Below are 15,993 nucleotides of genomic sequence, written 5' to 3' on the forward strand. Positions count from 1 at the left end.
AGAGCAAGCAGTTACCTGGTGGTCAAGTTGTGGTTTGTAATCAAGTTGTGGGCTTCTTGACCTACTTAGTTACATGTATAACTAGAGAAACTCCTCAGTATAAGGAGACCGCGATAAACCTTGTAATCTGGCACACTCAGCAAGGATATTAAGTGAGGCTTAGAGGCCATGGTGGGCTATAAATGAGAAAAATATAGACAGACATCATATTTTTAACATGGATAATCTTGGTGGGAATGAGCAGATATGGTAGAAGTGTGAGGGGATGGGGAAGGATGATGCCAACAAAAAATAAATGAAAAAGGCTGTATTTAATATACACATAATCACATATATGTGTATATATGTACATATAAATGCATTTATTTATGATTATATATTTAATTAAAAGCATAAGTTACAAATAGTTTTTTAAGAGGTCATAAACCCTAAAATCTGGTCATTTTTCTCTCTTATTTAAATCCCTTAGTGGCCTCCTATTAATTTTAGGATGATGTCCAAATATCTTGATATGGGCTATAGTCACATATATAATTCCTGCTACACACTGCATCCTCATGTTTAGTTACATCAATTGAAGAAAAGTCACATGTTCACTCATTGATTTGCTAACCTTTAGTGGTATTATAGTTGATTTAGAAAGGTGACCTTGAGAAGCTATATGTCTTCCCTTCTTACAATTTTGCAGTTTCTTTAATGTTACAAATAATGGTACAAAATGAGCTCTGCTGAATGTGCAAATAATTCTAACACTTCTGTTTATTAAAACTGACCAATCACCACAACCTAAGCATTAGCTTTTTAAAATTTAGTGAGTTTTATTTTTTTGTTAATTTGAAGAAATACACCCATGAATACCAACAACAAGAAAACAAGTGGGGAAATTTTGTCAGAAGAAAGAAATTTAGAACTCTCTCTGAACCTTTAATTGTGTTGCAATTAATCTTAAAAAAAACATTTACAAACACAGCCTAATTATGAAAACTTTAAATGTTAAATATTTTATGTGCGTAGGAGGAGCTTCCATATAATACTCAATGGTGAATTGACTGAAGGAATACCAGAAGTAGAAAATGAGAGGAAGAACATTTCCTTGCATGCATATGGTATATTCCTGAGCTTTCCACTCTAGTCAGATTTGGTAAGAACAAACAGAAGATGATTGTTCTCTTTCCCAGCTTGGGTGAAGTGTCAAGGCTTGAAATAAAAGCAGAAAATGCCCTGAAGTCTGCTTATACAAATTATCATATAGCTATATAGAGAAGTACTATATAGCCACTAAAAAGAATGTGCCATTTCTCTATCTACTGATGTGGGTCAATGTCCGAAATATACTGTTAAGGAAATGTATCATTTTTTATTACTGTGGTATGATTGACATATAACATTATATTAGTTTCAGGTGTACAGTGTAATGATTCAATATTTATTTATACTATGAAATAATCACCATGATAAGTCTAGTTACCATCAGTCTCCATACAAAATTACAAGGTTTTTTCCTTCTGATGAGAGCTTTTTAAGATTTACTCTCTTGACAACTTTCAAATATGCACTACAGTATTATTGAATCTAGTCACATGCTCTACATTACTTTCTCATGACTTCTTTATTTTATAACTGAAAGTTTGTACCTCTTGACCCCCTTCATCCATTTCACCCACCCTCCAAACCCTCTCCCCCATGGCAACCACTGTTGTTTTCTCTGTATCATGAGTTTTGCTTTGTTTTGTTTGTTTTTGTGATGCTCTCCAAGTGAGACTTCCTCTTCTACCTACCCCTTCTTCAACTTCCACCTCCAACCCCTCACTGCTCTCCGTGCCATTCCTCTCTCCTTCCAACCACTGCCATTTTTCTTCCCTCTAACTTCACCATTTCTTTTTATCTTTCTTTTCTCAGTCTGTAGATGAGGAAGTGCTTGACAAGTGGACAAGATAGAGGAGAGTGCCTTCTAAAATAGGCCATTCAGTTCTTTTCCTATGTGTGAAAGCAAACTGTATTTCTTCCACCTGTGTGGGAAAAAGAAAAGTTCTTTCAGGTCTAAATGCATAAAGGTATGTCATATCAGACAGTTTTAGAAAAACACCCTTGGCAGTAAAATATATCTTCAAATGTATATATAAAAAAGATTCTCTATAGAATCAATACATCAGCTAGGCCTTGTTGAATTGCAAGTGACAGAAAACCCAACAGAAACTTGCTAAGGGAAAAAGAATTTATGGTTCCAAATAAGAGAAGGGTCAAGGGATGAGTTTTGTTTAAGGCAACACTAGAATCAAGATTCAAGTAATCTTTTAAAAATAAACTTTTTAAGAATAGTTTTAGGTTTACCAAGGAGTTGCAAAGATAGTATAGAAAGTCCTCATATAGCCACATCCAGTTTCCCTTATTATTAACATCTAATATTAATATGGTACATTTTTATCACATTATTGAAGCAATATTGATACATTATTATTATCACATTATTGAAGCAATATTGATACATTATTATTATCACATTATTGAAGCAATATTGATACATTATTATTAGTTAAAGTCCAAACTTTATTCAGATGTTCTTAGTTTTTACCTAATGTCCATATTTTATTCTAGGATCCCACATTACATTTAATCATCGGCCTCCTTAGGAGCTTCTTGGCTCACACTTTCTCTGTTTTTCATGATGCTGACTGTTTTGAGCGGTACCAGTATTTTGTAGACTGTTCCTCAGTTGTGATTTATTTCATGTTTTTCTCATGATTAGTCTGGGTTTATGGGTTTCTGAGGTAGTGTTTGTCAGGCTTCTTCACTGTAAATTTATTTTTTTCCCCACTTTCCATATTCTACTCTTTAGAAGGAAGTCATCATCATGTGCAGTGCACACTTAAGGATTGGTGAGTTATGCTCCATTCCTTGAATGTGGTGTATCTACATCCATTATCTGGAATTCTTCTTCACAGGAGATGTGTCCATTCTCTTCTATTTATTTATTTATTTATGAAATCATTTCTTTATATCAGTATGAAATTATAGATGTTTATTTTATACTTTGGGTTATTTTCCAATACTACTTTATTAATTTTGTTGCTCAAATTGTTCTAGCTTTGTACATTTTGGGGAGCTCTTTTACTTAGCTCCTGTGTCCCTTTGCTATACTCCATTTTTGTGGGATTTTTAGTTGGGGGGCACTTTTTTACTTTCTGGCACTATAAGATGTTCCAGTCTTGTCCTGCACATTTCCAGACCAGCCCTATATCCAGCCATTTCTCCATTGACTCTTCTTTTTATCGGAAAATGGTATTAATAAACCAAGATCTGGGTGGTAGGTCTGATCATTGGTTATGGGGGTGTTTTTGCTTCTAGACCCTATCAGCTGACAGAGCAAGGAAATATATATGTATATACTAGAGGTTCAAGTGACTTTATCTGGACTCAGGTTTTCTGTTTCTTTCACCTTGGTCCTCCAGTTTTACTCAAGTCTTAGATAGAAATTTTCTTCATATTTGCAAAGTGACTAGCAACTCTAGAACTTAAATTCCAAGGGATGAAATAAACCTTTTTGCCAGAATCTCCAATTTCCCACCATGTCTCATTGGCTCTTCTTAGGTCACATGCCAACTTGGCAGCTGATCACTGTAGCCAAGAGAAATGAAATCTTATTATGCTAAACTTGGGTCATGTGCTCATCACTAAAGTCAGAGGATTGATCCTATTTGAACTACATGGGCTAAGAACACAAGAGATATGAATTTGTGAACAGTTGTTAGTGAAAAAAGGGAAAATATAGCAGTATGGCTGACCACAGTCAATTACCACTACTTCTATGAATTCTGAAATTCTAAAACTGACTACCACTTACTGTGAGCTTTTGAAAGAAAATAAGATAGTTACTTTCATAAAAAGATGCATCAGTATATGGCTTGGGCTCTATTGGTAGCAAATGAACACTCAACTTCTGAAAATTAAATAGTAATTTACTATACCTTTACATATGAGTATTTTCTCCTTTGAAACTATAAATGTGAAGAGTAAATCCATTGTCAGATTCTTTTCTGGTTTTGCTTTTAAAAATAATTTCACTTTTACAATAATGGAGCATTTAGTCTGGGAGGAAATAAAAACTGTTGACCTTTGTGGTTGTTGCTTCATTTTGACTGTCTCCATTGGTTTTCTTTATTTACCTCTTTCAGGAGCATATTCAAAGGGAAACTAGATGGCTTGCTGCTCATTTATCAAAATGTTAAGGCAATTTTCTTTTTTTTTTACACTTAAAATATTGTAAAATATTTTAAAAAGTAAGGACTATAGAATAGAAGGACTATAGGATAGCATTAGAACTGAAACCACTACTGTGATCTGAAGTTTTTGCTTTTTCTTAGTAAGGCTTTCACACTTCTTTTAAATTAATCCAGCAATTAATGGAACAAGAATTCCAATGTAAAAGGATTATTTTCAAATTCATCCATTGCAAAGACATTCTGGTTTTAAGATATTAGCAATCACTACAGCAGGTTGCATCCCAATTTTTATCTGAAGGAAATTATTGGTTCTGTTTGTATTTGTTAAGATTACTTTTGCTTTTATTTAATTGCTTTAAAAAATATTACTCATCCATTGTAGAAATCTAAAGGTTTACAAAGTAAGATATTAAAGACACTACTAATTTGAATTTTTAAATGCACTGCTGCTCTGGTCCTGTGAAATGTGTTTAAATTGTAGGGAAGCCAAAAACATCTTGGTGACATCTAAATTTGAATGTCATGAAATGGATGTAATCAAACTGGTAGTTCTGAGTTAAAACTTTGGTTATTTGTAACACTTAAAAATGAGACTTACAGAATTAAAAAAACATTTTTTTGAGGAGTGGATTAATGATACTTCTTTAAGTTATAAGATTTTTTTTTTTTTAGCTCTTCTGACAAGAATCTTTTCCACTTCTTCTCTGCCTTAAATAGTGGATACTGGTCATAATTTATCTGTTTTCTTAATGTCTCCATTTTTGAATTCTGGACATTTCTAAAAATATTTAAGTTTTGTCTTAAAAATTTTTCTATATATATAAGTTCCTTATAAATATAATATCCAATTTGAGACTGGCATATTCTCTCAATAATTTAAGTAAATTTTATTGACATTTATTGAAAATATTTAATATACTGGACATTTTTTGGGGGGGTAACTTTATTTGCATTTAATAGTGATTTTTAAGCCCTATATCCAATGTAACCATTTTAAAAAGCTCTATGAGGAATGGAAATTTAGATGTCTATCACACTTTTCTTTAAAAAAAAAAGCTCAAATTTCTGAATGAGCAAGATTCACTTTTGTAGGTAGAGGCTTTGCTTCTTCATGATCTTCAGTGCGTCTTACATATTTTATTTCATTTAATCTATATTTTAGTAAGGTGGATATTAAAGTCTCTGTTTTAGAGAAGAGGAAACTAAGGCTCGCAGAGCTTAAGTTACTTAAGGTCATACAGAAGTGCCAGGATTCAAACCTATCTGTAGAACATGACATACTACCTCTAAAAATTAAGAGAAGAGCTGTTATAACAGACAAAAAAATCAAAGTATACGTTAATTGTTCAGAGATACCCTCCTCTATGGTTCTCTCATGTTTCTACATGTCTTGCTGAGTGTGCAAGGCCCTGACACTCCCCACCCAGGTCATATCTTAGGCTTGTGCTTACAGGAAACAACCTTGAGGGATGAGGAAATTCCTCCCTTTGGAAGGAAGAGCAGGCTTTCGAGAAAAGCAGTGGATTCGCCAATTTCAGAGTTCCATGGATTTTTAGCCCCTTATAATTCTTCCTTGCATCTTAATGAGCACTCAGGATATGTTTGATATGAGAAGTCAATGACAAGAAGTAAGTTATTAAAAGAATAAATACTACTAGGGATGAATTCTCTATTACATCTAATTGTGATGCTTGAGTATGCTAAAAAAAAAAAATTCCCAAACCAAACCAAACAATTAAGTACAAATAACAGCTATTTCTTAGTGTCTACCATGTGACTGGTGAGTTCTCAACTCTTTATGTTGTTTTACCTCTTGCAACAATACTTTGAGGTAGGTAATAATATCCCCATTTTAAAAATGAGGAAACTGGGGCCTTAAGTGGAGGCATTAAGTGGTTTGCCCAAGGTTTCATAGCTAGTAATGGTGGAGCCAGGCTCTGAATGCAGCCTCTCTGGTTCCAACATTGAAGCTCTTAATCACCTCATTAGAAGTTGCCACTATGCTTTTTTTGGTAATAAATGGGAATTTTTATAATGAGGTGCTGTTTGGCAACCAATTTTCATTAGAATATAGGATGAAAAAGAATCCGTAAATAAAAGGGCCCTGTAGATGGTTCTGATACATACACAATATGAACCCGAGGAAGATTCTGCCATAGCAAAAGGACTGCACATGATTGGGCAAATATCATTTATTATACATTATGTTAGGACAATTTGTACCTCAAAATTCTTATGGAAATGGCTTTACTTTGGTAAGAATCAACGTTACAACTAAGGTCCAAGTCCAAGTCCCAGAATATAAAACCAAAGAGAAAACAGACGTCCAGATAAATACTTTGAATGAGTACGAGAATGGAATTGACTAGGGTGACCATCCTAGTTCTTTATTGGTAGTTCCCCTGGGCCAATCTCTCAATTATGATTTCTAGGACTTTTTTTTTCTCCAGGTACTGAGGATATTCCTCTTTTCCATTAGTTTTCCCTGGGGACAACTAGGACTCTACACATACCTAAAAATCTGGGGACTGATGATTGGCACGTAAGAACCAACAGAAAGACAATTTAGAGAAGAAAACAAAGTGAAAAACCAATGCTAGGGTCAAAACTGAAGAAAACCAAGCCACCTCGGTAAGAAAAGGTGTGCAAACCAAGTCCACTGCTTCATTTTATCTCGCCCAGTCCAGGAACTGCATCCCGAAGGCTCAGGGTAACTAGGCAACGAGGTTGCCCCAGTAACGTAGGAAGCAAGAAGGACACCCCCATTTAGGGCTCGGGGCAGCCCTTCCGGGCCCGGAGCCCGCGCGGTGGGAGGGGTGAAGGATGCCAGGCTCTCGCGAGAGCTGCGTGTGTTCGTACTGAAGCGTCTTCGCGGTTGCCCTTAGGGAAGCGGTGTGGTGACCGGGTGCAGGCACCCGGAGGGCTTCAGATGGCTTCTCAGAAAGGGATGCCCTCCTCGGCCCTGAGGGTTCTGGAAGAAGCGTTGGGCATGGGCTCGACGGCTGCCGGGGACACCGCGGAGACGGTGGCCGCCGAGGGCGCCTACTACCTGGAGCGTATCCTTCCCGAGTAGGCGCGGCACCCAAACGCTGGCCGCGGTAACGGGTGTTGGGGGCGAGGGCGCGGGCTTCCCGCTCTGGGTGCCCTGTGAAGCTTGCGGTCACCCAGCCGGTAGAGACGCCTATTGGACCTCTAGGTGGTTTAAACGCCACCGCGACACCCTGATACCTACCCACTGTAATTTTTCGCCTTGTAGTAGTTGTAAGCTGATGTGTTCCTGTTGGAAAAAGTTAGTAGTCACCACTCAGTAAACTTTGCAATTTTATTTTAAAGTAGCACAACAAATTAATCCAACCCCCCCCCCCCTTAGCTCAGGGGTTTTCTTAAGCCCCCAAACCTTCAGAATGCCGTGAAAATAAATCCGTAGGCAACATCAGGAGGTTAAGGAAAAGACCGCTACCTCTAGGCTTTAAGGAGAGGAAGGAGGAAGCTCAGAATATCCAGCCGGATCCTGTAGATGGTCCAATTGTCCAATGCTTAAGTGATTTGTTTTGGTAGCATCTACTTAACTGGGTAGTTTCAATTTGGGCTACTTAATGGTAAAAATACCACCCCCCCCAGCAACTAAGTGGTAACCTCGTGACCTGACAAGGCTCAGAGATGTTAGGAAGAAACAAGATCAGACAGTGATGAGCGATTATCATTGGAAATAACCAGAAAAATTGAATAGCCATATGTGGGTAATTAGGTTCACTATTTCTTGTGTAAAGCTTTTGAGCTCCCCTCCTCTAAATTAATGGTACTGAGGAGAGGGGGAAGGTTCATGAGAAAAAGATAACTACTCCATTCTTCAGGCAGATAGGAGAGAGATGGGTAATCTGATTTATTCTTAAAGGTATCAAGGAAACTGCAAAATCTACCTTATTTTTTTGTCCAAATATAATCCCCCCGGATTTAATTTAAGATTCCAGAGATCCAGCAATGATTCATTTTGTAGGCTTTTAAACTGACTAACCTGTCCTGACTCAGGCCCAGTATACATCCCTGCTACCGGGAGCTTTGAAGAACTTGGTTGAAAAGCTCAAAGAAAATATATAGTATTTCATTCAGTGCAAACATGATTTTTACAGGAATATGTTCAAATAGTTTGAAATAAATTTGAATGAAATATGTGGGTGCTCTAGTGTGTTAAGTGAGGTTTTATACTCTGTTTTCCTAGCTCTTAACAAGCTGTCTTTTCCAGTAATCTTCCTTTTTAAATTCAAAAACAATTCAACGACTCTTTCAGTGCTGATCTACATCAAAGTATAAAGTTATCCAATGTCCATACTAGTGATAACCAGGCATCTTATATCTGTCAGCATTAAAATGATTTCTATCACAATAGTTTAATTGTTAACATGAGACAAACATAGGTAACTTTTTTTGCAAACATCTTTGTGAAATAAGTGGTGAGACTGCAATACAGCACAACTTTCACTAATGAAAACCTGGTTTACTTAATTTGCAGGGAGATCACCAAATTACAGCTGCCAACATATAGCAGTTTGCAAAAAACCTATCTTGCAAAGACTTCTCCAAGTAATCACATTTACAAATATAAGCAACTATAACTTTTCAGGATTTTTAAAATTGAAGTATAACTGACTTACAATATTATATTAGTTTCAGGGGTACAACATAGTGATTCAACATTTTTATACATTATGAAATGATCACCAGTATAAGACTAGTTACTGTAAGTCACCATACAAAGTTATTGCATTATTATTGATTATGGTCCCTATGCTGTATGTTACAACACCATGATATATTTATTTTATAAGTGGGAGATTGTACCTCTTAATTCCTTTCATCTCTTTCATGCAGCCCCCATCTCCCTCTTCTCTGACATCCATTAATTTTTTCTCTATATCTATGAAACTACTCCTGAGCTTGTTTGTTTTCTTTTAGATTCCACATATAAGTGAAATCATACAGTGTTTGACTATTTTACTTAGCATGATACCGTCAAGGTCATTCATGTTGTTGCAAATGGCAAGATTTCATTTTTTTGGTTTTTTTATGGCTGAGTAATATTCTATTGTATATATCTGTACCACATTTTCTTTCTCCACTCATCTGTTGATGGACACTTAGATTACTTCCATATGTTGACTATTTTAAATAATGCTGCAGTAAACATACAGTGCATATATCTTTTCAAATTAATGTTTTGTTTTCTTTGGATAAGTACCCAGAAGTGGAATTGCTGGATCATATTGTAGTTCTCTTAAATTTTTTGAGGAACTTCTGTACTGTTTTCCGTAGTGGCTGCACCAATTTACATTCCCACCAACAGTGCAGGAGGGTTCCCTTTTCTTTACATCCTCACCAACACTTGTTATTTCTTGGCTTTTGATAATAGCTATGCTGACAGGTGTGAGGTGATATCTCACTGTGGTTTTGATTTGCATTTCCCTGATGATTAAAGATGTTGAGAACCTTTTCATGTGTCTGTTGGCCAACTATATATATTCCTTGGAAAAATGTCTATTCAAGTCATCTGCCCACTTTTAATTGGATTGTTGACTTTTTTGATGTTGAATTGTGTGAGTTCTTTATATATTTTGGATATTAACCCCTTATCAGGTATATCATTTGTAAATATCTTTTCCCATTCAATAGATTGCTCTTTCCCTTTTCATTTTGTTGGTTTGTTTTGTTATGTGAAAGCTTTCTAGTTTGGTGTAGTCTCATTTATTTTTGCTTTTGTTTCTTTTGCCTGAGGCAACAGATCCAAAAAAATCAAAGAGCATACTGCCTATGTTTTCTTCCAGAAGTTTTATGGTTAATGTCTTATATTTAATTCTTTAATCCATTTTGATTTTATTTTTGTATATGGTAAAAGAAAATGGTCCTGTTTCATTCTTTTGCTTGTGACTGTCTAGTTTTCCCAGCACCATTTATTAAAGTGGCTGTCTTTTCTCCATTGTATATTCTCACTTCCTTGTAGATTACTTGACCATATAAATAAGAGTTTATTTTTGGGCCATCTGTTTTGTTCCATTGATCTATGTATCTGTTTCTGTGCTAGTACCTTACAGTTTTGCTTACTATAGCTTTGTAGCATTGTTTGAAGTCAGGGAGTGTGATAACTCCAGCTTTTTTTTATTTCTTAAGATTGCTTTGATATTCAGGGTATTTTGTGTTTCCATACAAATTTTAGGATTATTTGTTCCAGTTCTGTGAAAAATGCCATTGGTATTTTGATAGGGTTTCATTGAATCTGTAGATTGCTTTGAGTAGTATGGATATTTTAACAATATTTTTTCTTCCTGTCTATGAGCACAGTATGTTTTTTCATTCATTTGTGTTGCTTCAATTTCCTTCATCAATATCTTACCATTTTCAGAGTATAGGTGTTTCATCTCCTTGGTGAAATTTATTCATAGCTATTTTACTCTTTTTGATGCAATTGTAAATGAGATTGTTTTCTTTATATTGCTTTTTGATAGTTTGTTATTAGTGTAGAGAAAGACAACAGATTTCTGTATACTAATTTTGTATCCTGAAACTTTATTGAATTCATTTATAATTTCTGAAAATTTTTGGTGGAGTCTTTGGAGTTTTCTATAAATAGTATCATGTCATCTGTAAATAGTGACAGTTTTCTTCCTTTCTGATTTGTATGTCTTTTCTTTTTCTTGTTTGATTGCTGTGGCTAGAACTTCCAGTAATATGTTGAATAAAAGTGGTGAGATTGGGAATCCTTATCTTGTTTCTAATCTTAGAGGAAAAGCCTCAAGCTTTTCACCATTGAGCTTGGTGTTAGCTGTGTGTTTGTGATCTATGGCCTTTATTGTGCTGAGGTGTATTCCCTCTATACTCACTTTGTTGAGAGTTTTTATCATAGGTTTATATTGAAATTTGTCAAATGCTTTTTCTGCATCTATTGAGATCATGATGTGATTTTTATTTTTTGTTAATGTGGTGTATCACATTGATTGATTTATGGATATTGAACCATCCTTACATTCCTGGAATAAGTTCCAGTTGATTATGATATATGATCCCTTTAAATGTATTGTTGAATTTGGTTTGCTAATATTTTGTTAAGGATTTTTGCATCTATGTTAATCAGGGATATTGGCCTGTACTTTCATTTTTTGTAGTGTCTTTGTCTGGTTTTGGTATCATGATATCCCTGGCCTCATAGAATGAGTTTGGATGTGTTCCTTCTTCAATTTTTTGGAATTGGTATTAACTTTTGTATAAATGTTTGGTAAATCACCATGCGAAGCTGTCTGGTCCTGTACTTTTGTTTGCTGGGAGTTTTTTGATTGCTGATTCAATTTTTGTTATTAATAATCAGTCTGTTCAGATTACCTATTTCTTCCTTATTCAGTCACAGAAGATTATATGTTTCTAGAGATTTGTATATTTCTTCCAGGTTATCTAGTTTGTTGGTATATAATTGTAGTAGTCTATTTTGATTGTATTTCTGTGGTATTGGTTGTAACTATGCTTTCATTTCTGATTTTATTTATTTGGGCACTCTCTTTTTTTCTTGAATAGTCAGGCTGAAGTTTTATCAATCTTGTTTACCTTTTCAAAGAAACAGCTCTTTGTTTCAGTGATCTTTTCTATTGTTTTTTTTAGTCTCTATTTCATTTATTTCTGTTCTGATCTTTCTCATTTACTTCTTTCTACTAATTTTAGGCTTTGTTTGTTCTTCTTTTTCTAGTCCTTTAGGTATAATTTAGGTTGTTTATTTGAGATTTTTCTAGTTTCTTGAGGGAGGCCTGTATCAGTGGAAACTTCCCTCTTAGAATTGCTTTTGCTACAGCCCATTGATTTTGGAAGATTGTATTTCTATTTTCATTTGTCTCAAGGTATATTTTAATTTCCTCTTTGATTTCTTCATTGGCCCATTGGTTGATTAGTAGTGTGTTGTTTAGCCTCCATGTGTTTTTGAGTTTTTTTCCAGTTTTCTTTTTGTTATTGGTATCTAGTTGCATACTGTTGCGGTTGGAAAAGATGCTTTCTATGATTTTAGTATTCTTAAATTTATTGAGACTGGCTTTGTGGCCGTACATGATCTTTCATTGAGAATGTTCCAAGAGTGCTTGAAGATAATGTGTATTCTGCAGGTTATGGGTGGAATGTACTGTATATTTGTATAAAGTTTATCTGGCCTAATGTGCCATTTAAGGTCAATGTTTCTTTATTGGTTTTTCTATCAGGATGATCTATCCAGTGATGTTAGTGGTGTGCTAAAGTTCCCTACTATTATTTTACTACTGTCAATTTATCCCTTTATGTCTGTTATTATTTGCTTTATATATTTAGGTGCTCCTTTATTGGGTGCATAAATATTTATGAATGTTATATCCTCTTCTTGGATTGACATCTTTAGAATTATATGATGCCCTTTTGTGTCTTCTGTTACAGTCTTTATTTTAAAGTCTATTTTGTCTGATATGAGTGTTGCTAAGCCAGCTTTCTTTCTTTTTTTTTCTTTTTGCATGGAATATCTTTTTCTATCCCCTCACTTTCAGTCTGTATGTGTCTTTAGATCTGAAGTGAGTCTCTTGTAGGTGACAGCTATACAGCAGTATACTTGAAAGTTGCTTAAGTTTGAATGCATTGTAAAAGCACTACATTTATACTCCCCCCCCCAATGTTTTATGTTTTCGATGACATAGTTTACATCTTTTTACTTTGTGTATTCCTTAACTGCTTATTGTAGTTATAGTTGACTTTATGACTTTTGTCTTTAACCTTCATACTAACTTTTTAAATGTCTGATCCACTGGCTTTACTATATATTTGCTTTTACCAGTGAAATTTTTTCTTTTGTATATTTTCTTATTTCTAGTTATGGCCTTTTATTCCACTTAAAGAAGCCCCTTTAACATTTCTTGTAAAACTGGTTTAGTAGTGGTGAACTCTTAGTTTTTGCTTGTCTGGGAAATTCTTTATCTCTCTTCCAATTCTGAATGATAACCTTGCCAGCTAGAGTATTCTTGGTTGTAAGTTTTTTCTTTTAACACATCATGCCACTCTCTTCTGGCCTGCAAAGTTTCTGCTGAAAAAATTAGCCTATAGTCTTATAGGGGCTTCCTTGTATGTGACTAGTTGTTTTTTTCTTGCTGCCTTTAAAATTCTCTCTTTATCTTTAAATTTTTCCATCTTAGTTATAGTGTGTCTTGGTGTGGCTGTCTCTGGGTTTATCTTATTTGGGATTCTTTGTGCTTCCTGGACTTAGATATGTTTCCATTTCCAAGTTAGGGAAGTTTTCAGTTATTATTTCTTCAAATAGGTTTTTTGACCCATCCTTCTTGCTTTTTTCCTTCTGGGGCCCCTATAATATGAATATTAGCATGCTTGATGTTGTTTTAGAGGTTCCTTAAATTATCCTCATTTTTTAGTTCTTCGTTTATTTTTGCTGTTTAGATTGGGTAATTTCCACTATTCTGTTTTCCAGATTGCTTATGTATTCTTCTGTATCATCCAACCTGTTGTTATTCCCTATAGTGTATTTTTCATTTCAGTTATTTTATTCTTCAGCTCTGGTTGGGTCTTTCTTATATTTTCTAACTCTTTATTGAAGTTCTCACTGTGTTCATCCATTCTTTTGAATTCGGTGAGCATTTTTATGACCATTACTTTGAAGTCTTTATCAGGCAAATTATTTATCTCCATTTCATTAGTTGTTTTTTTTTCTGAGGTTTTATCAAGTTCTTTCATATGGAACATATTTATCTGCATCCTCATTTTGTTTTACTTTCTGTGTTTGTTTCTATGAATTAGGCAAAACAGTCATTTTCCCTAGTATTGACATCATGGCCTTGTGTAGGAGCATTCCCTCTATAGATTGCATGTGCTGGTTCGCTTTGGTAGGCTGGCTGGAACTGAAATGGCATGGGCTGGGAAAGAGGGAGGGTCCTGGGCCATGCTCAGTGAGGGCTGCCTTGTCAGGGAAGCTAGAGGTGAAGTGGGCACAGGCCAGAGACATGCTGGGGTGGCTTTGGTAGGTCAGCTAGAAGCCAGGCATTATTCAGTCTTCTGTCTATGTGCTGGGACTCAGAGTGAGTGAGTTTGTGCATGAGCCCTTTAAGGGTAGAGTTTTTGTTTCTTGTAAGAGCTCTCTAGCTCTACGGTATGTAAGCCCCACTGGTTTTCAAAGTCAGACCTTATGGGGGCTCATATTTCTCATGTAGGTCCCCTGGCCTGGGGTTACCAATGTGGGACTTGAACCCCTTGCTCTTTAGCAAGGGCTTCCATGGTTATGATATCCCCTCTTGCTTGTGGGTCGCCACACTGGGGATGTGGGTGACCAGATCACACCTCTACCCCTCCTACCCATCTTACTAGTCTTCAGGGCGTTCTCAGAGAGAGTTGCTTTATATGTAGTTGTAGTTTTGGTGTGTCCATGGGAGGAGGTGAGCTCAAGTTCTTCTTACTCTGCCATTTTGATCCCACCCTTCTTTGAGGATTTTATTATCCTCTTTGTGAATTATCTAGTCACTCTGCTTTTCCTCCTTTTGTATTTTGTTGACTATTTTTGGTTTCAACCACAGGGTAGTCAGTAGTTACTAAGCATTTAACCAATCAGTTTTCCTACATTCAGTCTTCAGGTAAGAGATTTAGTCATGTGAGAGCCTTTAACTCTTAGTTAAATGAAGTTTGAGGATTACTTTTGAATGACAATTATCCCTGTATCCTGAGCTCTCTTAACATGCATTATTACGAGTTGACTGTGTAGTTTTATTTGACATTGTTTCTCAAGGTGATTATGATAGTTGCTGAAGTGAGACTTTCTTGGGTTTAAAGTCTTTAGTTTTCAGGTAATTTAATTGAGCTATTGCAGTGGATAAATAAAAATTATAATATGCACTAATGAATCAGAAATCTGATCTGTACTTTGCACATATACTTAATCATTTCTAATCCATTTGGTCCTGGACTTCCCTTATTTATGACTGAATAGATGCTCCCAGAACACTAGACAATGAGCTGTTAATATTGAGCAAGGCTTATGAAAGGGCTTGACTCAAATTCTCCAGGAAATCACCCGTTTCTTTGCTCTTAAACATTCAGACATAAAGAACATGTAAAGGTTAGTGTGGTCCGAACCAGAAACATATCCAGGATCCACCATGAGGGTGAGTGGCTTCATTAAGAGAAACCTCACATTCTTTATGACAGTTTAGAGAATGTGTCCAGGAAATAGAATTATTACCCTTGAAACACCCCTCCCTTGTAACCTCCTAGCTATAGTGGTGCCACCTGTATCTCTTCTGAAGCACTCCATGATATCACTGCTTTTAATTTTTAAACTTGTATAGGGCGAGATGCACACTTACACGACATAGTTCTTATCTTACTTAGCTATATCCAGAACTTTAAGAAATCTAATCATGGAATATATGAATCCTCTAGTGAACTCTTTTTTAGAAAGATATTTGCAGCTTTGTAAAATATAAGGCTAGATTTTAACTATGTGATCTGTAAATGGGCAAGTAGGTATCTCTAGTAATTGTAAAGAAGATTGGTCGTCTTTCGTGAATGAATGCTCTATTAAAAATCAATACAACTTGAGAGAGGTTTTCACTCATAGTAGTGATCAGGGGTTGCCTTTTAATGTGTGGCTGCAGACATTTAAGAGTGCCTATTCCAGCTGAGAGATGCAGGCTGGAATGAATTGTATTAAGAAAGCTAATGCTTAATTGATTTTTTTGCTACTTGTCTAAAGAAAGACCTTATTCAAGGAAGAGTAATGAAATGC

General features: G+C 35.5%; 1 protein-coding gene across 1 annotated transcript in view; it reads left to right on the plus strand.

Moving 5' to 3' along the window:
• The first annotated feature begins 7,118 nt into the window (after nucleotides 1–7,118).
• SPAG16 (sperm associated antigen 16) overlaps nucleotides 7,119–15,993 on the plus strand; it is a 36,287-nt gene continuing 27,412 nt past the window's right edge. Inside the window, exon 1 of the mRNA XM_081243281.1 lies at nucleotides 7,119–7,276. Coding sequence (XP_081099407.1) covers nucleotides 7,150–7,276 — 127 coding nt within the window. The 5' untranslated portion in view covers nucleotides 7,119–7,149. The remainder of the gene's footprint in view (nucleotides 7,277–15,993) is intronic.

Source organism: Mesoplodon bidens, assembly GCF_964165515.1.
Source record: "Mesoplodon bidens genome assembly, chromosome: 8".
Classification (NCBI taxonomy): domain Eukaryota; kingdom Metazoa; phylum Chordata; class Mammalia; order Artiodactyla; family Ziphiidae; genus Mesoplodon; species Mesoplodon bidens.